General features: G+C 41.3%; 1 protein-coding gene across 3 annotated transcripts in view; it reads right to left on the reverse strand.

Moving 5' to 3' along the window:
* Nucleotides 1–25,910, reverse strand: part of piwil2 (piwi-like RNA-mediated gene silencing 2) — a 63,050-nt gene that overhangs the window by 34,289 nt on the left and 2,851 nt on the right. For all 3 annotated transcript variants that reach the window (XM_079690044.1, XM_079690043.1, XM_079690045.1), the window contains exons 2-12: nt 23,298–23,671; nt 22,748–22,859; nt 22,026–22,122; nt 20,811–20,974; nt 18,024–18,126; nt 12,546–12,656; nt 11,296–11,413; nt 9,741–9,865; nt 8,369–8,449; nt 7,714–7,827; nt 1,320–1,508 (exon numbers count right to left, since the gene is read on the reverse strand). In XM_079690044.1, coding sequence (XP_079546170.1) covers nt 1,320–1,508; nt 7,714–7,827; nt 8,369–8,449; nt 9,741–9,865; nt 11,296–11,413; nt 12,546–12,656; nt 18,024–18,126; nt 20,811–20,974; nt 22,026–22,122; nt 22,748–22,859; nt 23,298–23,636 — 1,553 coding nt within the window. In that variant the 5' untranslated portion in view covers nt 23,637–23,671. The remainder of the gene's footprint in view (nt 1–1,319; nt 1,509–7,713; nt 7,828–8,368; nt 8,450–9,740; nt 9,866–11,295; nt 11,414–12,545; nt 12,657–18,023; nt 18,127–20,810; nt 20,975–22,025; nt 22,123–22,747; nt 22,860–23,297; nt 23,672–25,910) is intronic.

Here is a 25,910-nt window from a genome sequence, read left to right on the forward strand (position 1 = left end):
GAGGAGACACATGTTGATGTAGAAGAGACATGAAGAAGAGGGGACACATGTTGATGTAGAAGAGACATGAAGAAGAGGGGACACATGTTGATGTAGAAGAGACATGGAGAAGAGGGGACACATGTTGATGTAGAAGAGACATGGAGAAGAGGGGACACATGTTGATGTAGAAGAGACATGGAGAAGAGGGGACACATGTTGATGTAGAAGAGACATGGAGAAGAGGGGACACATGTTGATGTAGAAGAGACATGGAGAAGAGGGGACACATGTTGATGTAGAAGAGACATGGAGAAGAGGGGACACATGTTGATGTAGGAGAGACATGGAGAAGAGGGGACACATGTTGATGTAGAAGAGACATGAAGAAGAGGGGACACATGTTGATGTAGAAGAGACATGAAGAAGAGGGGACACATGTTGATGTAGAAGAGACATGAAGAAGAGGGGACACATGTTGATGTAGAAGAGACATGAAGAAGAGGGGACACGTGTTGATGTAGGAGAGACATGGAGAAGAGGGGCCACATGTTGATGTAGAAGAGACATGAAGAAGAGGAGACACATGTTGATGTAGGAGAGACATGAAGAAGAGGGGACACATGTTGATGTAGGAGAGACATGGAGAAGAGGGGACACATGTTGATGTAGAAGAGACATGAAGAAGAGGGGACACATGTTGATGTAGTAGAGACATGAAGAAGAGGGGACACATGTTGATGTAGAAGAGACATGAAGAGGAGACACATGTTGATGTAGGAGAGACATGGAGAAGAGGGGACACATGTTGATGTAGAAGAGACACGAAGAAAAGGAGACACATGTTGATGTAGGAGAGACATGGAGAAGAGGGGACACATGTTGATGTAGAAGAGACATGAAGAAGAGGGGACACATGTTGATGTAGTAGAGACATGAAGAAGAGGGGACATATGTTGATGTAGAAGAGACATGAAGAAGAGGAGACACATGTTGATGTAGGAGAGACATGGAGAAGAGGGGACACATGTTGAGGTAGAAGAGACATGAAGAAGAGGAGACACATGTTGATGTAGGAGAGACATGGAGAAGAGGAGACACATGTTGATGTAGAAGAGACATGAAGAAGAGGAGACACATGTTGATGTAGGAGAGACATGGAGAAGAGGGGACACATGTTGATGTAGGAGAGACATGGAGAAGAGGGGACACATGTTGATGTAGGAGAGACATGGAGAAGAGGGGACACATGTTGATGTAGGAGAGACATGAAGAAGAGGGGACACATGTTGATGAATCCTAGGTTTGGGTTCCTGCTCAGTGTTCAGAGTGAAACTCACCTGTAGTATTCCGCAAAGGTGGTTTGGGTGCCGTCCATCAAAGTGAACGTGTCTTTGGGCGACTTGTCCCACTCGATGCTGTCGATACGGTACGTGCGGTTGTTGTATCGCGTGATGACGATGCTTCCGATGAGCTCTTTGGTGCATTCGTCCTGGAAGAACTCCGTGCACTCTCGGAACATTACGTTCCTGGAAGACATCCATTTTTACTTTAGATAGAAAAGCTACATAGTGTCTTTTGACCTTTCCAGGAAAAGGGCAAACCTAGGACAAGGGTGTTCTTTTTATAAATAATATATAGATGAAATAATCACTTCCCTCCAGCTCACCTTTCATTCCCACAGGAAGGGGTTATAGTGGTCGGGAGAATTGACTGTTTAGTCTCGGAGGACAGATGCACTAACAACGTCTTCTCTTAAAACCTGGTGTTCAAATATGTATGACTATACCACAGAATATGACATTTATTATATAGCTCTGCGAGGCCTGGTCATGGCATGTCCAATGTTTACATTTGTATGAACATGTCTCGAGGACATACAAACGTAAACATGATAAAAGATGTCCTCATATTTATTTTATAAAATGACAAGGCAAGTGTAGGATATCACCAACAAATGGAAATTGCTTCAAGATTTTAGACCAACCCTTTAACCAGTTAAGCCCCGAGCCTGTTTTTCAGGCCTCAGGCTCGAACATGACATTCCCAGAACAAATTACGATAACTTTTAAAAAGGGGTAAATTAATAATCTTTTTCCTCAAAGCAAGGATAAACCTGTGAGTTGGATGTAGAAGAGTCAGAATCAATATAGAATTGTTTTTATTTTAAAGTAAATTCAGATTGAACATAGCGTTTTTATCGTTTTGATGCCATTGAACACAACTTTTGATCAGAACAACAGCTAAGGAAAGAAGCTTCCTCCGTGAAGCTACGATGTCTGTTTTCGCTTCCCCTGTCGTTCTGATCGCTCAGTGGTGATACTTATACAGTGGGGAAAACAAGTATTTAGTCAGCCACCAATTGTGCAAGTTCTCCCACTTAAAAAGATGAGGTCTGTAATTTTTATCCTAGGTATAACTCAACTATGAGAAAGAAAAAAAAAATCCAGAAAATCACATTTTCTGATTTTTAAAGAATTTATTTGCAAATGATGGTGGAAAATAAGTATTTGGTCAATAACAAAAGTTCATCTCAATACTTTGTTATTTACCCTTTGTTGGCAATGACAGAGGTCAAACGTTTTCTGTAAGTCTTCACAAGGTTTTCACTGTTGCTGGTATTTTGGCCCATTCCTCCATGCAGATCTCCTCTAGAGCAGTGATGTTTTGGGGCTGTCGCTGGGCAACACAGACTTTCAACTCCCTCCAAATACTTTTTTATGGGGTTGAGATCTGGAGACTGGCTAGGCCACTCCAGGAACTTCAAATGCTTCTTACGAAGCCACTCCTTCGTTGCCCGGGCGGTGTGTTTGGGATCATTGTCATGCTGAAAGACCCAGCCACGTTTCATCTTCAATGCCCTTGCTGATGGAAGGAGGTTGTCACTCAAATCTCACGATACATGGCCCCATTCATTCTTTCCTTTACACCAGGGGTTCTCAAAGTGCGGCCCGCGGGCCAATGGCGGCCCTCGGAAATGTTTCTGGCGGCCCGCGATAGTTAACCTGTTAAACCCCAAGTACAGTAAAATTATTGATGGTCCATCAATCCATTTTTGTGCAAAAATCGGAGAAACTAAATGATAGCATTATGGTAGCCACTGGAGGCTAGCGCAGCTTCCGGTTCCTCTACGCGTCACTCTCACTCCTTATTTGGTAACCTGAATCTCGCAAATCTCGCAAATCTCGCGAGTTGCAGTTAAGCGGAAAATCTGTTGTAAGTTATCAGAAACGGGAGTTAGCTAGCGATTTTAGCTAGTCACTGTCTGTAGATAACCCAACTTTGTGTCCTCTGAGACTGAAGGAGATGTTGCATTGTTTTTGTTGCCTTCGTTGTAGTTTTATGTGTATTTTGGATTTAATTTAGGTTAACTTCCAGTTCCGTTTGCATGCTTTTATTTTGAAGGCGAGATAACTTGTTTGACAGGAAGTTGTGGTGGCATCGGAGACAACTTGACAGATAAAGTAGTGTCTGCTATGTAACGGCAGAGAAAGAGTGTGTGTGTTTGCGTGTGTGGTTAAGTATATGAACGCACACAAAAGTCCGGTTATACAATAATAAAACAACAAGCTGTCTCTCCCAACGTCCACACTCAGGCACACTTGTTATTTCCACTGAATACCCCCAGCGCGAGCATCCCCAAACTCACTCCCTGATTGGATGCACGTCCCAAAGGCGGCAAAGTGTTCACGTGAACAGCGGAAACAACATTTGTTGGAAGTTTTCGTTGTGTAAGCGAGATGGAGGAGTCAGGGCCGTCGCGTAAAAAACGTTTTGTCAGTGAGGAGAAAAGGAAGTTCCAGGAGAAATGGAGCAACGCTAACTTCGTTTTACCTCAGGGGTCGGATAAAGTGATATGCCTCATCTGCAAGCAGGTGAATGCAATGCTCAAGGAGTATAACATAAAACGCCATTATGATACCAATCATAAAATGTATGACAAGTTCATGGGCAAGGAGCGCAGAACTAAACTTGAACAACTTCAAAGAGGTTTAACTGCCCAGCAGTCAGTTTTCACAAATCTTGCAAAATCCGGTGAAGCTGTAACACAGGCTAGCTATGTGGTAGCTCACGAAATTGCCAGGCGGAGCAAGCCGTTCAGTGATGGAGAATTCGTGCGAGACTGCATTTTGAAAGTGGCTGACATTGTATGCCCTGAACAAAAGTCAAAGTTCCGTGACATAAGTTTATCGAATGACACAGTGACACGACGAATCGAAGAACTGGCCAATGATCTCAAAGAGCAATTGGGACTACGTGTGGAAGGCCTAGGCAAGGGGTCCTTTTCTATAGCACTGGATGAGAGTACACATTCTAACGGTCACGGAGGACTTTGAAATAGGCGAGGAACTGCTAAGCATGGAGAGTATCAAAGACAGAACAAGGGGAATCGACATTTGTGATGCTGTGTGTCGTAGTCTCGATGCATACAATGTGGAGCTGACATCCATGGTCGGTGTCACAACAGATGGAGCGCCAGCCATGGCCGGGAGAAAGGCGGGCGCTGTCTCTTTGCTCAGCGACAAAGTGGCCAATAACGGAGGTGAGAACCTAATCAAATATCACTGCATAATTCACCAAGAAGCCCTTGCTGCTCATACGCTTGAAATGAAACATGTCATGGACATTGTTGTCAAGACAGTGAATTTCATAAAGTCCAGAGGTCTGAATCACCGTCAATTCAAAACTTTTTTGGTGCAATCAGAGGCTGAATTTGGTGACGTCATATACTTCACTGCTGTCAGGTGGCTGAGCAGAGGTGCCACACTGAAGCGTTTTTTTTAATTTGAGGAAAGAAATCGCTGAGTTCATGCAATCAAAAGGACAAGATCTGCCACAGTTAAGTGACACTGAATGGCTTTGTGACCTAGCATTCCTTGTTGACCTGAACACCTTTCTCAGCGATCTCAATGTGAAGCTGCAGGGCCATGGGAAGCTCATTTCCACATTGTTTGAAAGCGTCAAAGCTTTCCAGCGAAAACTTCAACTAGTGCAGGGACAGCTCAGAGAGGGGGATCTAACCCATTTCCCCGCCTGCAAGGTGCTTGCAGGTGAATGTGACGTTTTACATCACCTGTGTTCAGACAAGAACCACAACCTCATGGAAAAACTCCAAGAGGAATTCCACCACCGCTTCTCGGACTTCAGTGACCAAGAGAAGTCATTCAACCTATTCCAAGATCCCTTCACATGTGCACCCGAAGGAGAGCCTGCAGAAATGCAGTTCGAGCTCATCGACCTGCAGGAGAGCTCTGAGGCCAGAGCAGCATATCGAGACAAGAATCTCATCGAGTTCTACAAAGGACTTTCCCCATCTACGTACCCTGCACTTCGCCAACATGCCATCAGAATGGCCTCTCTGTTCGGAAGCACATACATTTGTGAGAAAACCTTCTCCACCATGGCCATCAACAAATCCCAGCTGAGATCCAGGCTGACGGATGCCCATCTACATGCTGTCCTTCGTATAGCAACAACGGAGATGGAACCGGACATCAAAGGAATAGTAGCCAACAGACGACAGCACCATAAATCCCATTCAAAGTAGGAAAAGGTATGTTGATGACAGGCAATAATAGCCGATTTGTGTTACAAATACAACAACAATAATAATAACAATGATGATGATGAATACTGTGTTATTGTGGTCTTTGGTAAGCTTCTATTTTAAAAGTCTCTTTCTCTCCCTCCCCCCTCCTGTGGTGCTTGAGTAGCTGGAATTGGTTCTGAAACAGGGCCCTGCTGATAAGACAGGAAATCCACAGCATATCACTAACTCCAGCGCAATACTCTCTGTGTGTGTGTGTGTGTGTGTGTGTGTGTGTGTGTGTGTGTGTGTGTGTGTGTGTGTGTGTGTGTGTGTGTGTGTGTGTGTGTGTGTGTGTGTGTGTGTGTGTGTGTGTGTGTGTGCGCGTGTGTGTGTGTGTGTGTGCAATAAAGAAAAGATTTTTTGGGGAATTGTGTGTTCTGTTTTTTCTTGGGCGGCCCTCAATCCAATATTGGGTACCTAAATTGGCCCTCACTCATCAAAACTTTGAGAACCCCTGCTTTACACGGATCAGTCGTCCTGGTCCCTTTGCAGAGAAACAGCCCCAAAGCATGATGTCCCCCCCCCATGTTTCACAGTAGGTGTTCTTTGGATGCAACTCAGCATTCTTTCTCCCCCAAACACGTCTAGTTGAGTTTTTACCAAAAAGTTCTATTCTGGTTTCATCTGACCATATGACATTCTCCCAATCCTCTTCTGGATCATCTAAATGCTCTCTAGCAAACTTCAGACGGGCCTGGACATGTACTGGCTTAAGCAGGGGGACACGTCTGGCACTGCAGGATTTGAGTCCCTGGCGGCGTAGTGTGTTACTGATGGTAGCCTTTGTTACTTTGGTCCCAGCTCTCTGCAGGTCATTGACTAGGTCCCCCCGTGTGGTTCTGGGATGTTTGCTCACCGTTCTTGTGATCACTTTGACCCCACGGGGTGAGATCTTGCGTGGAGCCCCAGATCGAGGGAGATTATCAGTGGTCTGGTATGTCTTCCATTTTCTAATAATTGCTCCCACAGTTGATTTCTTCACACCAAGCTGCTTACCTATTGCAGATTCAGTCTTCCCAGCCTGGTGCAGGTCTACAACTTTGTTTCTGGTGTCCTTTGACAGCTCTTTGGTCTTGGCCATAGTGGAGTTTGGAGTGTGACTGTTTGAGGTTGTGGACAGGTGTTTTTTATACTGATAACGAGTTCAAACAGGTGCCATTAATACAGTTAACAAGTGGAGGACAGAGGAGGCTCTTAAAGAAGAAGCTACAGGTCTGTGAGAGCCAGAAATCTTGTTTGTTTGTTATTGACCAAATACTTATTTTCCACCATCATTTGCAAATACATTATTTAAAAATCAGACAATGTGATTTTTTGGATTTTTTTTTCTCATTCTGTCTCTCATAGTTGAGGTATACCTAGGATGAAAATGACAGGCCTCTCTCATCTTTTTAAGTGGGAGAAATACTTTTTTGCCCCACTGTATGTCTGGAATCTGTGGAATCTCAGCTTTCTAATTGATAACTTGTTTGTGCAGATCTGATAAGTAATAAGGGTATTTTACCTTGAGTTCTGTGCTAACTGCTTTTAGCATTTTTCATTTAGCTAAAAATGGTTCATATCGTCAGTTAGCTGAGTTTCTTCCCGTTAAGTGAGTATGACACATTCATAGTTTATTCAATTTTAATCGTATAAATAAAGTGTCATAAGTTTGACATAAGAACATGAATGCATCTGTAAACTTGCCACTGTTTGAATGCTTTCCATTTGTTTCAATCCCCACAGGAGCAATTTGGGGTGAAGTGTCTCAGGGACAAAACGACATACTGACTGCAGTGGGGTTTGAACCTGTGCTCCCCCTGATCCGAACACCAACGCACTAAGCCACACCACACATTTTTTTTCTACATTTTTCCCTGCTGATGTCCCTGACATCATATCGGTAGCTATTTCTTTACTCGTTTGCTTTATTATCATAAATACTATAATTCACACTTACGCATTGTGTTTATTTCCGAACCGGGTAACAACAAGCTGAACCTGAACCTGGTGTACTTATTTGTTTGTACTTTTACTTGCCTTTTATTTAATATGCAAGGCTAGTCTTTTGCGTTTAATCCGCACTGTACGTTTGGGGCTGTAAAGCCGTGCATTTCCAGATAAAATGTGTCTGATTCTGTTGATTTTAAGTTGTATAAACTCACATGATATTCAGCACCGAGTCATTCCTCAGGACTTTGTGCGACACGTCCACGTTCAGGTACATGCCTCCATCTGTGCGCTTGATAGTGGTTGAATAACCTGGCCACACTTGCAACCTACACAAACACACACAGGGAGACACACACACACACACACACACACACAGGGAGAGGGAGAGAGAGACACACACACAGGGGGGGAGAGAGAGACACACACACAGGGGGGGAGAGAGACACACACACAGGGAGAGAGACACACACAGGGAGAGAGACACACACAGGGAGAGAGACACACACAGGGAGAGAGACACACACACACACACACACAGGGAGAGAGACACACACACACACAGGGAGAGAGACACACACACACACACACAGGGAGAGAGACACACACACACACACACAGGGAGAGAGACACACACACACACACACACACACACACACACACACACACACACACACACACACACACACACACACACACACACACACACACACACACACACACACACACACACACACACACACACACACACACACACACACACACACACACACACACACACACACACACACACACACACACAAAATAATGAATGGACCTGATTTGAAATAGAGTATACGCTCTAATGTTCAAATACGTCTCCGTACTTACCGGTGTTTTCCAAGGACGACGGCGCTCTCTGGATCGTAATGATTTCGACCGACAAGCTTCAGCCCGACGATTTTCATTACCCTTGAAATACAAAGAGAAGGCGCTGAGTCATTTCCTGTCAGTGGACCATCCTAATAGAAACGTAATGGTAGCGTTATTCATAAGGGGACAAAGTTTGGCTTAGGTTATTCCATATTAAAGGGCTTTTATGAATAAGACAGAAAAATTGTGCATTTCCTGAAGCAGAGTGACTTTGTTTCGTTGGACCATCCTAATAGATAGTAGCATTATGCATAAAAGGGACAAAGTTTGGCTTAGGTTATTCCATTAAAAGGGCTTTTAAGATAAGATGTACTTTATTGAGCCCAATTTGGGAAATGTTGCGTTGCAGAAGCATAAAAGACAAGGCATTGCACATATGAACACAGGGTTCCTGCAGGTTTCATCAACTGCAATGTAAGTTTTTAAGACCACTTTGAATAGAATTTAACACCTATTTCACAGCAAGAAAGTATGAAGGAAAATTGCTATGAAAGAAGAAATACGTCCCATAATTGCTTACAAAGTAAATGTATTCACGTTCAACATAAGAACAATGACTGAACATATCAGCACATGTTGTTGCGGGATCTGCTGCACTAGCTAACGCTACATTGGACACCATTGATGCTCCCGAAGCGTTGGCGAAAAGAGAAGAGATGGATGGCGTTTGTAATTGATTTTTTATTTGGGTCTTGTGTTTCTCTGACTGACCGTGAGATTGTAAAGCCTTTACCCCCAATGTTCAGAGTTTAACCGTTTTTTTGTTGCAAAAGGTGCAGCGGGCTTCAAACTCGATCCCCTCCACTGGTTTCAACCAAGCAATAAATGTGATGTTTTCCAACCAAATACGGTTGAACTTACACTTCCATATTTATTTGTAAGTAGATTCGAAGATGCCTGAGTTTCTGACTGCCGCTAGCTGAAGCTTAGTTGGTTGCTAGGTTACCAATTATAGATTGGAGCGACTGTCACAAAACGTATTTCCCCCCAGCATAAATTCATAATTTGTATTCAGATTAAGCCATTTCAACTTTGCATTTAATATATCCTATGTTTGGGTTTTGTCTGTTAACACAATATACAAATACTAATTGTAGAACAAATCTTTTTTTTCCACATAACTTATAAAAGATAACGACTCTTCCTGGTTAAATAAATTGCAATTACCTTTTATGTCAACAGTGTTAATTGTATGGAGTTATAGCAAAGCAGAACACCATCGATCAGCCTATGAACACACATGTGCTTTACCTTGATCATTTTACATAATAATCCAAATCTAAAGTTTTCATTCTCTGACAAAAACAGTGTAGGATTATTATTAAAATACCTCCTGAGCACCACATTGTAGAACGGGATGCATAGATCCGAGTTGGGTGGCAAAATCTTCGTCTTCTGGACTCGTATATTTATTTCCTCGTTATCGGTTCGTCTCACACTTTTGAGATGAACCACCTGTAGGGCGTTAAACACGATGCAAGGAAGAAATCCAGTGTTATTGTCACAGATTTTGCAAAGTGTAGTTTGATTTCAATACGTTTCAAATGACACTACCCCTTTCTACTTCTGACCTTAAAGAAGTAGAATGGGGTGGTGACTGAAATTGGATTGAGGATTATGAATTAAATGTATCAATGAATGGTTTCTAGATTGCATCAATATCAGTGGGTTTTTTTTTTATGCCAGCATATAATTTTTCCTTTGAAATGTATTTCCATAAGCAGGTTTTTCCAAAATTGTGATATTGCTTTTGTGTCGTCATTTCCAAATTCCAGATATATATTGTTATTAGGGCTGTCAAACGATTAACATTTTTAATCAGATTAATCACAGCTTAAAAATGAATTACCGTAATTTTCGGACTATAAGCCGCGCCTTTTTCCCTATTTTTCGACGCTGCGGCTTATATAACGGTGCGGCTAATCTATGGATTTTTACAGCTACCGGCCAACACCATTAACTCTATGGGCTCTATGGCCGGTCCGCGGACCCCCACCTTTAAGCGGCGGGTTCCAGCAGGAAAAGCTGGAGGTCGGAAAAGAGTGAGACAGGTAGCGCGCAAAAGTAAAAGTGGAACCGAGAGTGGTATGCCGCTGCTGCGGCTTATATTCAGGTGCGGCTTATAGTCCGAAAATTACGGTAATCAGATTAATCACCATTCGAACTATGTCCAAAATATGCAATTTCTTTATGTATATTGTTGTGGGAATGGAAAGATAAATGAAAGAAGGCGGATATATCCATTTAACATACAGTATGTTTATTATAACATTGTTCTGTGTGTCAAAATGAAAGACAGCCCACACACCTATCAATCATCAAACCGTGGGGTCTTATTTCATTACGTGTTGATTTCTATCAACACGTAATGTTGTATCGATGTATATAGAGATGTACTACAGCAAAAGTATTCTCCGTCGGGACTTCCTGCAACAACACCACGCCGTTATCTTGATTCTGATTGGCCAGAAGACATTATCAAAGATGTTCTATTGAGAAGACGATCACTACGTGACAAAAGTTTTCAAAACCGTTTCTAGTCTTCGGTATTTCCAGACAAGTGGCTACTGAAATCAATCTTACTAACTGCTGTCTGTGCAATTTACTCAGCGCGAGTTGGCGGACTTTATTTTTCTTACTTTACCATCATTTTTCATGGTGGGGCTCAGCCCTTTCTTGGTATGGCTGTAGCCTACCCCAGCCATACCCTGGCGCTGCCACTGGTGGGATGTATGGGGCGGGCCATTCTTTACATGCGTTAAATATTTTAACGAAATTAATTAAAAAAATTAATTGCCGCCGTTAACGAGATAATTTTGACAGCATTAATTGTTATATCAAAAACAAGTCTCTCCTGATTGAAATACGGTAGCTGAGATACTTACGTCTTTCATTTGAACAGGCAGGAAGAGAATGGATCCATCAAAAGCTATAACTTCTCCTGTGGTCTCGCGGTGATCTTTCATCATGGCGAAACGCATCGGCATTGATTCCACATTCGGACTGAAATATATAATTGAAAGCACTCATCAATCCAAAAAAAAAAGCACTTTTCATAATTAAAGGGGGATTTTATAACCAATATTGCTACCGTTTAATTCTAGCTTTAGTTAGTTTTAACTTCACACACATTTAAAGAAACATTTCCTCGAGTCATATTACCGTATTCTCCGGACTATAAGTTGTGTTTTTTTTCCTGTCTGGCTGGTCTTGCCACTTATACTCCGAAGCGACTTGAATTAGCGTATCAGTATTATGTGTCGCAGCTCATTGCGTGGATTTTTTTTTTTATTCAGCTCGTCAGTCGGGCAGTTCATAACAGTGTGCCATGTCTGTATTGTGTTTACAGTTTCATCAATTCATTAAACTTCAGTAAAGCTGACATTTGTGCCGGAGTTTCTCTGATCTCCGGCACACTGTTTAACTGGATGGATAGCTAGCTCGGTGATAGTGAGACCTTCACAGCGACACAGAGGATGAAGACTTCAGTGGGTATAACACCGAAAAGACTGATATGTTTTTTTCTCTTAAAAGGTGGGGTAGGTCATTTTGGAGAAACCGGGTCGAGTGCGCTAGAATTTGAAAATACACAACGGGAACAAATCTGCCGCTTCCTTACAGAGCCCCTCCTCCAACACACACGAACGCTCACATGACCAATGAGGGCACGAGATAAGTTTGTGCACAGATGGAAGGCTGACAGGCAGGTAGGCCATCCAGTTACTTTAGCCGGGCCGGCTCAGATGATTGGTCGTGCTTTTTACAGCGCCACGGCTTCCACAGATTACATTTCTTAATGGATTTTTTGTCAAAGCACTTCAGATATTCATTGCTATCGAGATGTTAAGAGCATTCCATGGAATATAACAAAAAGTGTATCTCAAGCCGGTTTCTCAAACGTACCTACCCCACCTTTAATGACACATGTTGGTTTATGTGTGTGGCTTTCTGGTTTACAAAAAGTAGTATAAACCAAGAAAAATAATGCAAATGTTAGGTTTTTCATTCAAATGTCTGAATAAGCCCACTCATTAAGTCCTTAAAATTGTACCTAAGTTGATATGATTATCACTGATTGTGTTTAACAGACATATAACATTTCATATCCATCTGAGGCACCTGACACAGTACTTACGTGAATGTTACATGGTACTGATACACAGCTTCGTTCTTGCAACGAATCATGATGTGGTTCGAGCCGATCGTTATTGCAGTTCCTTTTGTTCCAGCTTTATTAATAACCTCACTGAGCAGGAGACAAAACAAAAATGTTTAAGCAAAATGCAGTCAGAGACGTACTTATCGTTGTGCACCTGGATGTGTACTGTTGTAATTTGTGTAATTCCTATCGTTAATGTTGTGCATGCCTCTTAATGTGTATTTTGCCTTCATATTTATTGCAATTTAGCCCCTCTGGGGGACTAATAAAGGTATTCTGATTCTGTAAAGCTTGTGTGACTAGTAACCCTTACACAACAAGCAGATATCAAAGATTAGCATTTCTAAAATCTCATGATTATCACATTGCAACTTCAATACAAGTGAAAATAACCGCAATACGCAATTATTCTTCAAATGATCTAACCTTAATGTATGTTAGTGCCTCTCATGTGTAAAATGTTGCACTTCAACACACCACAAACACCCGAGTTAAAGGCCTTGTAGAGAGCCAAACTCTATGCATTTTTTAAAATAATCAATAAAAGGTCTTAGCCTATTTATTTTTATTTTAATCGTTTATTTGGCAGGGACATTGCACAGTAATGAACACTTAAAAACGTTGAGCTACTTTCCATCCGCAGTCCCTCACATAAAACATTTAAGAAAATTACATTTATAAACATAGCAAAAACAAATACATGATATGCAGAAAGTGAAAAAGAGCAGTATATACACAAGCATTTATGACATGGCAGTACAATATAGCAGCAAAGACATATAAGTGCAAGAGGAGATACCCCTGTGTTAAAGTGCATTTAGCGGTGATCACACAGATGTTTGTTTCTCCACCATTGTTTGAGTTGACCTTTAAAACTATTGAGAGTGGGACAATCCCGTATCTCAGTTGAGAGACTATTCCAGAAAGAGCTGCCTTTAATGGAGAGGACACTTCGTCCAAAAGTGGTCCGCCTGCGGTGGACTTCACAGTCTCCTCTGGTTTCTGACTTAGTTCAGCGCCCAGTGTGTTTTTTGTGGATGAATTCCCTTATTGGAGGGGGGGGGGGCAGTCCCTATTGGTGAAGTAGTTCTGCACTAATGACCTAAAATACACAACTCAAACTTCTGACATGCAAGGCTCACAGTCAAAATCTATGATAATATTTTTTAGCACAACACACAGTCATTGTGAGTTGCTGTATAGGTAAAGCTTAGGTTAACGGCCCGTCCACACGGCGGCGTGGGTTGAAGCTTCAACGCTTCTGCTCGTTCACTTTGAATGGGGTGACGTCACGATTCGCCGAACTGCATTGTGGGAGCGTCGCTACGTGTTGCTCGCTGCAAAAGTTGAGCAATGTTCAACTTTTGAAGCTTCGACGGAAGCGCCAGCCAATCAAAACATATGCCAATACAAGCTCTAGCCAATCAAACTGCGTGCTTGTGTGTCCGGGGCGGGAGATTAATGTGATTGGTTGTTGGTCGAGTTTCAGACACGACAGCCGGCAAGCTTCAACGCACGCTGCTGTCTGGACGGGCCGTAATAGCGGCACTGACACTACATATCAAACTCAAAGATCTAGCATTGATTAGGTCTGAAGAATCAAATGCATTATGTCTATGGCTATAAGGAGGAAGTAGATAGACAGACCAATTCATGTTTAGTATGAAGAGATAACAGTTTCTGGTACATATAGATTACATGTTTGGGTAAGTGGACACTGTAATAATGAAAGAAAGTAAACACCTCTTGGATTTAGAATTTTCTATTCCATTTCTGCCTATAATTCACATGTGTTTAAGTGTATATATTACAAAGATGGTAAAGGGTATTGATATAATCTTTACTGTATAATATAGTTGGCCTCTCTGTGAACATCTAGTCCAAGTTTGTTGACGTTGTGATAGTTATTTCTAGAAATACAAGCGTTACACAGCCCCCTTTGGAGCTTTCATTTTCACTACTTTTTGTAATGGGAAGATTCCAACAGCAACCAAAAAATAATAACTTTCCAGTAATATATTTGTACACAACCATACATTTAAAAAACTAGACATATTTGAGTAATAAAACAACATTGTGCTTTGTTCTGCTTCAGGTTTCAGAATCTTAAGGTCTTAGTTCCTCTACAATATCGACTCCTCTGCACTATTTGTATCTGTTTTATGTCCTATATAAATTCATGTTGCACTGTTGGAGGAGCCTGGGACTCTACACTGTAGCTGCTGAGCACATGCCCATAAAGCCTTGAATCTTGAATTGGTCAATCTCAAAGGGGCTAACATTGATTAAGTCTGACTCATCAAATGTCACCTTGCATCTGTAAAATGTTGCACTTGAACGCACCACAAAGGCCACAGCCTGCTGACGTCAAACATGCACCTACTGTACTCTCTGTGCATCTGTGTTTATAATCAATAAAGGATGCATTGGTGACGCACATACAAAAGGATCAGTCCTTGCTGCTTCCTCTTTTAAGATCTAAAACACACAGTCCAGGGTTTAAAACGAATGAGTGATGTAATGATAACAGCGTTTCCGCCAGGGGGGCGTCTCGCCGTCATTCGACCCTTATTCAGCTCGGAACGCCCTGAACTCGAGCCGAGGTCGTCCAAAAAAAATTATAATTCCAGAGAAGATCGAGTTTTTATCGCTGACGAAAAGGAAAAAGGACATCCCTCTGTTGGAGGGGCAAAGGAGTTTGGTGGGATTCTTTTCGCCGCCAGCAAAGTGTGTTCCTGTGACGGAAAGTGTACTGCCAGCGAGCCTTGGCGGGGGGTGTTAGTGGTACACGCGGGTTAACTGCGAGCGCCGGAGCCTCGCAGCGCCGAAACTGAGGCTCTGGTTTAGGCCGTTTAGGAGCCGGCTCTTCAAATGGCGCATTTCCACTACAGCGCGTTTTTGGTTGCGTTTCCACTTAGCGTAGTTCCGGCTAGCGGGTACTATTTCACTGTTTTTCTGGCCCCATAAAATCGAGGTTCTTAAAAGGCCAACAACCGGGCTGAGTCGGGTTGAGTATGCTAAACTAGAGAGAGAATCGCTTTCAAGGGAGCTACAACAAGATGAACATATTTGATCTTGATTTAATTGTAATACACGTTTCAAAATGATGCCAAAGTAACAACATACTGATACCGGTTAGTAAAAACCATGAATTGATGCTTTGACAAGTCTGCAGACAGACGGCAGGCGAACAACCTTTTAAAATGCGTGTTTTCTGAATGGAGATCGGCTAAGCTAACGTTGTATATGCTCCGACCGTCCACACTCACAACAACGGCCTACAGACATAAATAAACCAGCGACTGTATTCTCCATGACACAGACAGTCTGTGAGGAGCCGTGAGCTCTGAGGGCTAACAGCTAACGGCTGATGTTGGTTTTGTGGTTCTCATTGAAGATGACGCCACGGCTCCGCCTACACTTAGGGCTGTAGCAATACACTAATCTCACGATACGATATATATCACGATATTCAGCCAACGATACGATTCGATATAATTCGATACACTTACATCATTTTCTGAAAGATTTTAAAGGGGCAGTGTGATTTTGGTGACATCTTGTGAGTGTTCCATTGACTTGGATTGAATTAATTCAACTGAAAACTGAAAGCATCAATTATACAATATAGGCTCTGACTAGACAGAGAGTCTACAGCTTGCAAATGCTGGACAAAATGACTCAAAAGATGTGGTGAGAACATTTGTTTCATTTATTGAAACAGTGCCAACTGTAGTTTACAAGCCTTTGAAACGTAAGTACATAAAGTGCAGTATCACAATGGACAATTAAAAGGTGCAGCAGGTGGCCTGCTCTGAACAGATTCTTTTACAGCATTTTTAGCTTAACACAGAATATGAGGTAGCCAATAATTCAAGTCACTAAGAACAACATTTAATGTAAAATGTACCTGCCAATAATTCAAGTCCAAAGGAGTAACATTTAAGCCAAAAACACTAAACAGAAAGGCTCCTCTCTACATAACTGCATCTACATTCTCTTCAGATTTTTGTTCAGGAATATAATCTGATCAACGTGGTCTGGGAGAAGTGCACTTCTCTGAGCAGTGACGATGGCCCATTCCCAAACCGCCCCCTACACCCTACCCCTCCGTTTGCAAGTTCACGCGGAGGGTCCGCCTACGAGTGTGGAGCGGTGTGGGCTATCAAGCCCTCAAACAGCGAGTCTGCAGCGGTGCTGACTTGAGACCGGTCTCTACCTGACCGGAGTCGCGCTGTGTGTGTCCGCTGCTGTCAAGCTGTTAACAAGTAGTTCCAGCAAACATCCACTGATAAACTGCGATGTTAACAACCTCATGATAACCTCATATTTTTTAACTTAGGATCATACCTGTGTTTAGTCTAGAAAAAGGTAAATGTGTGTATTTTATTATAAAGTTGTGTATATTTACAGACTGTTGCAAAAACTAAGAAGCTTATAAACATCAGGTTTAAAACTAAAAGAGCTTTACAAAAAAGAAACACAATGAAATATGTTTGGAGTTTTATTTGAGTTATTAATTTACATTTTTTGTCTAAGAGATGCTGATTTGAAACCGTTGTTACATACAGTTACGGCATTTCCTGTTTCTGCCGGAGAGAGGGGAGTTTGTCCCAAAGCTTGCTGCTGTATTTACTCCCTCCATCTGACAGGAGGGAGCCTCGTTGAGCTGCGAGTGTGGCTACAGACGGAGTTCACTCCGTCACGGAGGGGTAGGGTCGAGGGAGTGGTTTGGGATTGGGCCGATATCTCCGGCGGTAGAGAAGACCCTCTCCAGTGTGGTGAATGTTTGCCGCCATTCTCCTGAACCGCTTTGCACTCACTGCGAGAAGAAGACACCGGCGTCTGTGTATCTAGAAATGCTCTACAGCGACACTCGGCTGGCTGACGTAATCGCTCTTCATGCAAAGCGAACGGGGGGGAATGGGCAGCGAGCAGAGTGCCAGGCGGAACACGGGGGATTTGAATGGGAGTTAATGTATCGATATCCGCGGCTGAAATATCGATACTTTCTCGGGAAACAAAATATCGATATATATTGCAGGATCGATTAAATTGCACAGCCCTACCTACACTGCGTTACTATAGTTACTGCCTCCTCTACTAAACTGTAATGGAAACGCAGCATAAAGTGAGCCAGTCCTAAGAAGGCCTAACTATACCGTACTAAGCCGAGCGAGGCCCTGCAGTGGAAATGCGGCATTAGTGAGCCGAGCCAAATGATCCGGAATTCCCGTCACTAATACGTAAAGAGATAGTATCTATAAGAGACGGCTCAGTTCAAAATTAAAGTCACGTGACACGACGTGACGTCACACACCCCCCCCCCCCCCCGCTCTCTGGGTGGACGCCCTCTCAGCCCTGTTCTGGTGGAAACACTGAATGATAACCAACAATATACTTGTGATATGCAAGGTGTGAAGAGGTGACTAAAAGTGAAAGATGAATACTCACTGGACCGCCTCCATTTTCATCTCCTTTGCTGGGGAACCAGAAGAAAACTCCGCCTTTGCTGGAGCCAGCTCCTCTCGAGTAATGGGCATCGGGGGTACGGTTCCTTCACAAAACAATAACATTTTAGGTTAATTTCTTACTTTTTCAGGAGTTCTACAGAAGTAACGTTTAACTTACATGTACTATTTCTGTCTAATGTGTTCACTTGGAGTTTTATTGTGAAGAACCGGAAGTGTCGTGGATTCCTTCCTTGTTTTTCTATCAAGCCACTTAAACAGATGTGCTTCAATTAGTTTTCTTTCCTTTATATTACTTACAGTTGGAAGAGTGGCTTGGCCTCCGATGGTTTGGATGATGTTATGCGATGTGTTTGCTCAAAATATAATAAACTAGTAAAAAATAGTATTCAAAACAAATCGGCAAAACTCAAATAAAATAACTAACAGCTTAGGTATTCTTTCAGTCGTGATAAGGCTTATATAACTTAATAACTTAAAGGGTAATTGAACGGTTAAAAACTGTTCCTCGACGGCGTCTTTCTGACAGGTTTCTGCCCACCACTGTCACTTTAGAGGAGGCTCCGTGGGAATTGTAGTCTTTTATAGTATGTTGACTACAGACAACACAATTAGGTGGCCTTTCTTATAAAAAGGAAATACTGGCTCTAACAGGAAGTGTTACCGGATGTTGTGAAGTGTTACGTTGGAGCAGGGTATATGCAGGTATCCTGAAGTCAGATGTAATTCCCTTTAAGATCTTTTTTAAGACCCTTTCCAAACATTTGAAGACCTCATCGCCACTTTGAGTTTTAACCGGTTACCTTGGCGACACACTTTACCTCACATTGACTATATTCAGTATTGATTGTCCTTCCTCCTTATCTTCCAACCATTTGGACGCAAACTTGCATTTCCCCATAACGATGTTGTTTAACAACCGGCGTAAACGGAGCTTCGCGCGCTATCGAGCAGTGAGCGTGCGATGTCCTGTTCCAGGGTTTCGCCAACTCAAATTTAAGACTTTTTAAGACCTTTTTAAGACCATTTTGAATAGAATTTAAGATCTATTTCACGGCAAGAAAGTATGAAGGAAAATTGCTATGAAAGAAGAAATACGTCCCATAATTACTTACAAAGTAAATGTATTCATGTTCAACTTAAGAACAATGACTAAACATAACACCTTAACAGTACACAGAACTGTGTTAGACAAAAGGTGTGTAGGCCTATGTGTGTGTGTGTGTGTGTGTGTGTGTGTGTGTGTGTGTGTGTGTGTGTGTGTGTGTGTGTGTGTGTGTGTGTGTGTGTGTGTGTGTGTGTGTGTGTGTGTGTGTGTGTGTGTGTGTGTGTGTGTGTGTGTGTGTGTTAGGGCTGTGCAATTAATCGTATTTTAATCGCAATTACGATTTTGGCCTGCCACAATTACGATAACATAATCGGAAAAAACTGAATTTTGCTTTGCTGGGTTGTGACAGTGACAGCATATTTGATCTAATTCATTTTAGTCTAATTTATTTTTATTTATCATATTTATATATGTTTAGTATCTTGTGGAAGTGCGCTCCAAAATATCTGTTGATCTTGTTTATTGGTATATTATTATATTATATATTATTTATTTAAATGTATAATTTATTTTTGTATTGGTTTTTCAGTTGAATTATACGTTCAGGGTAATCAACAGTTAAAAAGATACTGTTCAAATTATTATTTGTTTTTAAAGTTCAATAAATGGATGTTTTCAAAGTCAATGAATAATCGTATTGTGTGTGTGTGTGTAACAAGAGCTATATTCAGAGCTCTGCTGCCTTGGCTACACTATTTCATCGTTGCTGTTGTATGATTGGTGTTTAGCTACGGTATTTAGCGTCTACAGCACCTCCGCTTTTAGGGTTGACGTTGACCCAAACGTCGCCCGGAGGTCCAACGGTGTTGTTGCGGGAGCTGCTAACTAGCTAACGCTACATTAGCAAAACAAACGCTAATTTCTTTTGCAAAAGGTTTGGCGGGCTTCAAACAGGTTCCCCTCCACTGGTTTCAACCAAGCACTAAATTCGATGTTTTCCAACCAAATACGGTTGAACTTACACTTCCCCATATTTATTTGTAAGTAGATTCGAAGATACATCAGTTTCTGACTGCCGCTAACTGAAGCTTGGTTGCTAAATTACTAGCTGGGTGTTCTCCGATAAGGGGCCGGGGGAAACAAAGTTAATGATTACTAGTTCCATGTTGATTTATTTAAATACAAACTGTTGGGGGGAACTGAAAGGCTCTTACCGTACTGGTTACTTTGCAGCCCGGACATTTCCCCCAAAACACATTTAGACGCGATCTCAACACAGAAGTACCTTTCAAATCCGATCATTTTTAAGACCTTCTAAATCATATTTAAGACCTTTCTTATTTTTGTGGTCATATTTAAGACCTTTTTAAGGCCTTAAATTCAGATTATCATATTTAGGACTTTTTAAGACCCCGTGGGAACCCTGTGTTCAGATGACGTCAAACCCAACGGGATGCCATAAATAAACTACACAGAATCACACTACACACCTACGCAATGATTACATTCAGGCAGACTGTAGAATACGACGTCTTCGGACAATTGATATACTTATTGAAAACAAGCTACAAAATGTAAACCCTCGAAAACGCCGTTTAATACTTTTTAAGACCCCGCGGACCCCCTGTGGAGCTACGTGTTGTATGTGTTATCCGAAGATGGCGGTGTGCTGAAATAAAGCGTGGTGCTATCGAGTGACAGTAGCATTGTATCTTTCCCTACCTGTGGGGGAAGTCTGAAGGTGTGGGGCAGCTGTTTCTGGACCTGGCTCAACTCGACCTGGAGAAAGAGGAGGGAGAACTCGTCCTCTTCCGGGGAAAGGCATCGCCCCTCTTCCAAGCCCCATCATCGTCTGAGTGGACGAACCTCGAAAAACCTCTTGGAAACTGAAAGAGATCATATAAACAATAATGTTGCAGCTGTATTTATCACAAATCAGGTGTGTTGGAACAGGTTTACCGTGCTCAATGAAATGTGTATTTATTTAACCCTTATACATCTGTTCAGAGTTTAGCTCATGTCATTTTTGTTATTCCTATACTAACTATTACTACACGTTTCATTTATATTGTTATTATCCCATGTTTCTGTCTTGTTCTGTTGTAGCACCTGAATTTCCATACGGGGATACATACATTTCCATCTGATCTTATATTGATACTGTCGACAGCAATATGCTAATAATAATAATAATAATAATAATAATAATAATAATAATAATAGGGTTGCAAAATTCCAGGAATTTTCCAAGATGGAAACTTTCCACGAGAATTAACGGGAATAAACTGGGAATTTTCTAAATTGAAGGTTGGCTCTTCACAGGGAACTTAAATATAGTTGGGGAAAGCATATTTGTTTTAGTCAAGATTATGCTCAAACAGATGCCATTCAAGTACACTTGAATATCCATGCCATAGCACACTGCTTACTGCATGGCTATTGAGACCACACCCCCTACAGGCACTGTGTATTCCTCCATCACATGCACACATGATTTCTAGAAGTAATGTTTAACTCAACATTCATGTTTTTGTTCTTCAATGAAACAAATGACCGTTCAATAAAATAATTAAAACTTGTTCTGTTCTATGGATCCTTTGCATGGATGTTTTCTTATGACAAAACAAAATGTTTATATTTATGCGAGGATATGATACAAGTCGATCACATTACCCTCAATTCCCAGTTAGTTCCCATAATTCCCATGGAAAGTTTCCAATATGGAATATTTCCCAAATTCCCCAGCTTAACTTCCCATGGAAATTTACCAGAAATGTTCCTATGCCCCTATGCAACCCTAAATAATAATAATAATAATAATACTACATGTTATTTATATAGCACTTTTCCTGGTGCTCAAAGCGCTTTACAAGTAAAGAAAAATAACAACAACGTTCAGTGTATGTTAGTTAATACTATGTCTCCTGTTTTGCCTACCTGCTGCCTCGGACCGTCACCACTTCCAGTTTGCCTTCTGGCTTGCTGATAGAAACGACTGGTTGCAGCTCACCCAAATCTCCAGCTGCTCCTCTTCCTGCTTCAACAAGTGACAACTCAGTACAAACAATACTTTATCTGCTTTATTGTGTTGACCTAAGATTTTCATTGACATATACTGTAGCTATGCACACATGACAATAAAAGCCTTGAATCTTGAATTGGAGTAAAACATATACATATACGAGTACACATGATAACAAAGGTATCAACTGTAGCTGTGAACATGACAGGATGTGTGATTACCTAGAAGAGCATCAGGACTGTTTGAGGCATATGATAGCTATGTGATTAACATGATGATTCAGCCTCTATGGAGAGAGACATATGACAAGCATGATCATTTCTGACGTGGAGCTAATCTGAAGTAAACATTGAATACTGCTTTCTATTCCTCCATCTTGTGACTGTGTAACTCCCTCTCTTGGATATCAGCATGTGAAGGACACTGTTCAGGAACTAGCTGATGCTCTGTATGTGATGACTACTTCCATTCTGGAGAGGATCACAGATACACTGATCCTGAGATTGAAGCTCAAGCCGGGGACCAGGGATATTTTCCTAACATATGACTAAGTATATTGTACTTATGAAATACAGATGTTAAATGTGTGACCTTTTCTAAATCAAATATCAAATGTAAGCGTTTTTTTAATACAGACCCAGTGCTGGTGCTGGTGCTCCTCTCCCCCAGGAGGCCATGGAGAGGTCGATGCCCATTCCTCTAAACATTGAGACCAGTGTTGACCCTGGACCGAGTGAAGGTGCATCAACCTGCAAGAAGATAAATAAAGTAGCAGCTTTTACGGTAAATTACATTTAATCAGGGACGGGAATGATTCATCGAATATTCAAAAAAGATTCAGGTGTTCGAATATTAATATTTTTATTATTTTAATGGGAGGGGTGCCTAAGTTGATTACATATTATCAAATGGATTAATTAAATGTATACGACAGTGCCATTTTAAATATCTTTGGTTTCTATATTTATTTGAAAATGTATTTATTATTAAAAACTTGAACTTTTATTCAATAAGCTCCTTAGATAACTTTTTAATGTATTCATTTGATTATTTTCTCCTCATAGCACTGGGAAGCACGTTGTTTTTAAAGTGTGCTCGATAAATGAAATGTATTATTATTATTAATAAATAAAAGCACAACAATCAACTAAATAACAGTCACTTCACGCACACAACTTTTTTCTAACCTCTTTTGTTGTCGGAGTGGGGTCTTTCGCCGTGGGTTCACCTGGAGGTTGTTGTTGCGGCTCCACAGGAGGAAGGATTCCACCTCTTGCAACCCCAACCTTTGGCTCAGCGGCCTGGAAGAGCAGACCTCTGGCTCGGCCGAACACTGGATCAGCAGCGGGTAGAGCTAATCCTAGTCTGAGGGTATCGCTGGGAGTGGGGAAACCTCTGGCTCTTCCTACACTGAACCCTTCTCTAGAGAGCAGCAGTCCTCTACTTCGTCCCATAGCCAGCTCCTGAGGCTGCAGTCCTCCTCCGCGCCCCATCCAGGGGACATCTGGAGGCGTCTTTGGGTCCATGTCTCCACTTCTATTTTAAAACCCTCAGATTACCTCTATTACCACAGAGGGGAAATGTACATTGTTACAGCAGTAAAGAGCCAAAGACAGATTAACGTGAACTAAGCATGCATACAAAAATATATTAAAGACACCATTTTTTTTACACAATTTACAAAAAACACATCCTGCAACAGTTCGGAGGATTTAGCAGCCAGGTATATAGTGCTCAGTTATTAACGACATATATATTGCACATAGTTAACTGCAGGGAAACACCCATGAACACAAAATAGCAACTGCAGTTTGTCAGTCATATTTTCATTGTACTACAGAGTTCATACACTTTTTCACCAATGATTTTCAACGACTTCTCCAGGACCTTTACCTAATTTTCCATGACCAAAAACATGACTCTTTATCAGCGGTACTACTGGAAATGGTTTATTTTAACGTGGAACAGGAAAACAAGGTCTGCATATGAAACATGTTGTGCCTCTCTAAAACAAATCAAATAGTAGGCTAACTAGCTTCTACGCGCTAAAGCAACTCAAATCTCTCACCAGCAAAATACCTCGACAGCTAAATGCCATTTTACGTTTCCTTACCATACGATACAGTATTTATTATTAGAGATGTCCCGATCCGATCACGTGATCGGGGATCGGAGCCGATCACGTGATTTTCAAAAGATCGGAATCGGGAGAAAAAAATCGGGGATCGGGATTTTTTTTTTTTTTTAAATATTTGTTGTATTCAATGTTACAAAACAAAAATGACCATGTTCAAGTCTTAAAGTCATCCTGAGGCCTTAGTTTTAGTTTCAAATTACACAACATCATGTATGTGTTGCTTCTTTGGGGCTTGCTTTCATAGACCTGGTTGCTTATTTCTCTCAAATCTGGCAACAGAGTGGGCGCAGTGTCTAATTGTAGCAGTAAGCTAACGAGTACTGATAAGCTTTATTTTGTTTTGATCCAATGCTGCACAACTGAACTGATCCAATGCTGCTGTGAAAGAAAGAAGCTATATCCATGTTGGATAGAATATCCAATTTAAATAAAAACATAACCTTAAGGGACAACTTGAATGCTTTTTTTTCTTTTTTTTCTCTTAATGCGTTGCATAAAGATCGGATCGGGAAAAATCGGTATCGGCAAATTGTCAAAATCAAATGATCGGAATCGGATCGGGAGCAAAAAAAGGTGATCGGGACACCCCTATTTATTATCATTATATAGTATTACTATTTCAGCGATTAGATCAAATATAAATTATATTTGATGCAACTTTAGTTACATTTCCATGAATTTTCCAAAACCTTGGAAAAAATATTGTTTTCCATAACTTTTCCAGGACCTGGAATTTGCATTTTGAATTTCCATGACTTTTCCATGTTTTTAATGACCATAAGAACCCTGCGTGTTAATACTTGTCTTTATTCCTTTTTTAAAATGTTAAATCGTTCTTTTATCATATTTTTTACCTCTTGACGCACCACCGGTCCACCGTACACCAAAGCAAATTCCTTGTATGTGTACATTTACCCGGCAATAAACTCAATTCTGATTTCAGAGTTAAAAGACGCAAAGGAGAGCTTTATCTATAGTGTTAGTGTTAAGGTGCTAAAATCATTACATTACCGGGAAACACCCATGCACACAAAAAGTCATGATAAGATAGGACTTTATTCATCCCGAAGGACATTGTTGTGCCAGAGTTACAAAAATACAATAAACACAGCAGCATAATAATTCAACTGTACACTAACAGTGCAGAAAAAAGAGCTACAAGAAACATGGACGGTCACATAGTGAATGTAAATATTAACAGTATTTAGTAGTGCAAAGAAAACGTAGGGGCAGATATGTAATTGCACATTATTATAGAACATTATTAATAATAATAATATTGCACATGTTATAGCAGATACAAATTATATTATATAGAGTTGAAAGATGCAGAGGGAGAGCTCTGTGTGTAGTGTTACGTTTAATTTCACTGTAAAGTATTTTGTTTTACATTCTGTTTATCTTATTATGTGTACATATATACAGAGTCCTGATTTGAAACCGTTATTACATACAGTTACGGCATTTCCTGTTTGTGCCGGAGATAGGGGAGTTTGTCCCAAAGCTTGCCGCTGTATTTACTCCCTCCATCTGACAGGAGGGAGCCTCGTTGAGCTGCGAGTGCGGCTACAGACGGAGTTCACTCCGTCACGGAGGGGTAGGGTCGAGGGAGTGGTTTGGGGTTGGGCCTAACAATGAAGCGTTTGGTCTATCCATTTCAGGA

This window comes from Notothenia rossii (assembly GCF_949606895.1).
Source record: "Notothenia rossii genome assembly, chromosome: 6".
Classification (NCBI taxonomy): domain Eukaryota; kingdom Metazoa; phylum Chordata; class Actinopteri; order Perciformes; family Nototheniidae; genus Notothenia; species Notothenia rossii.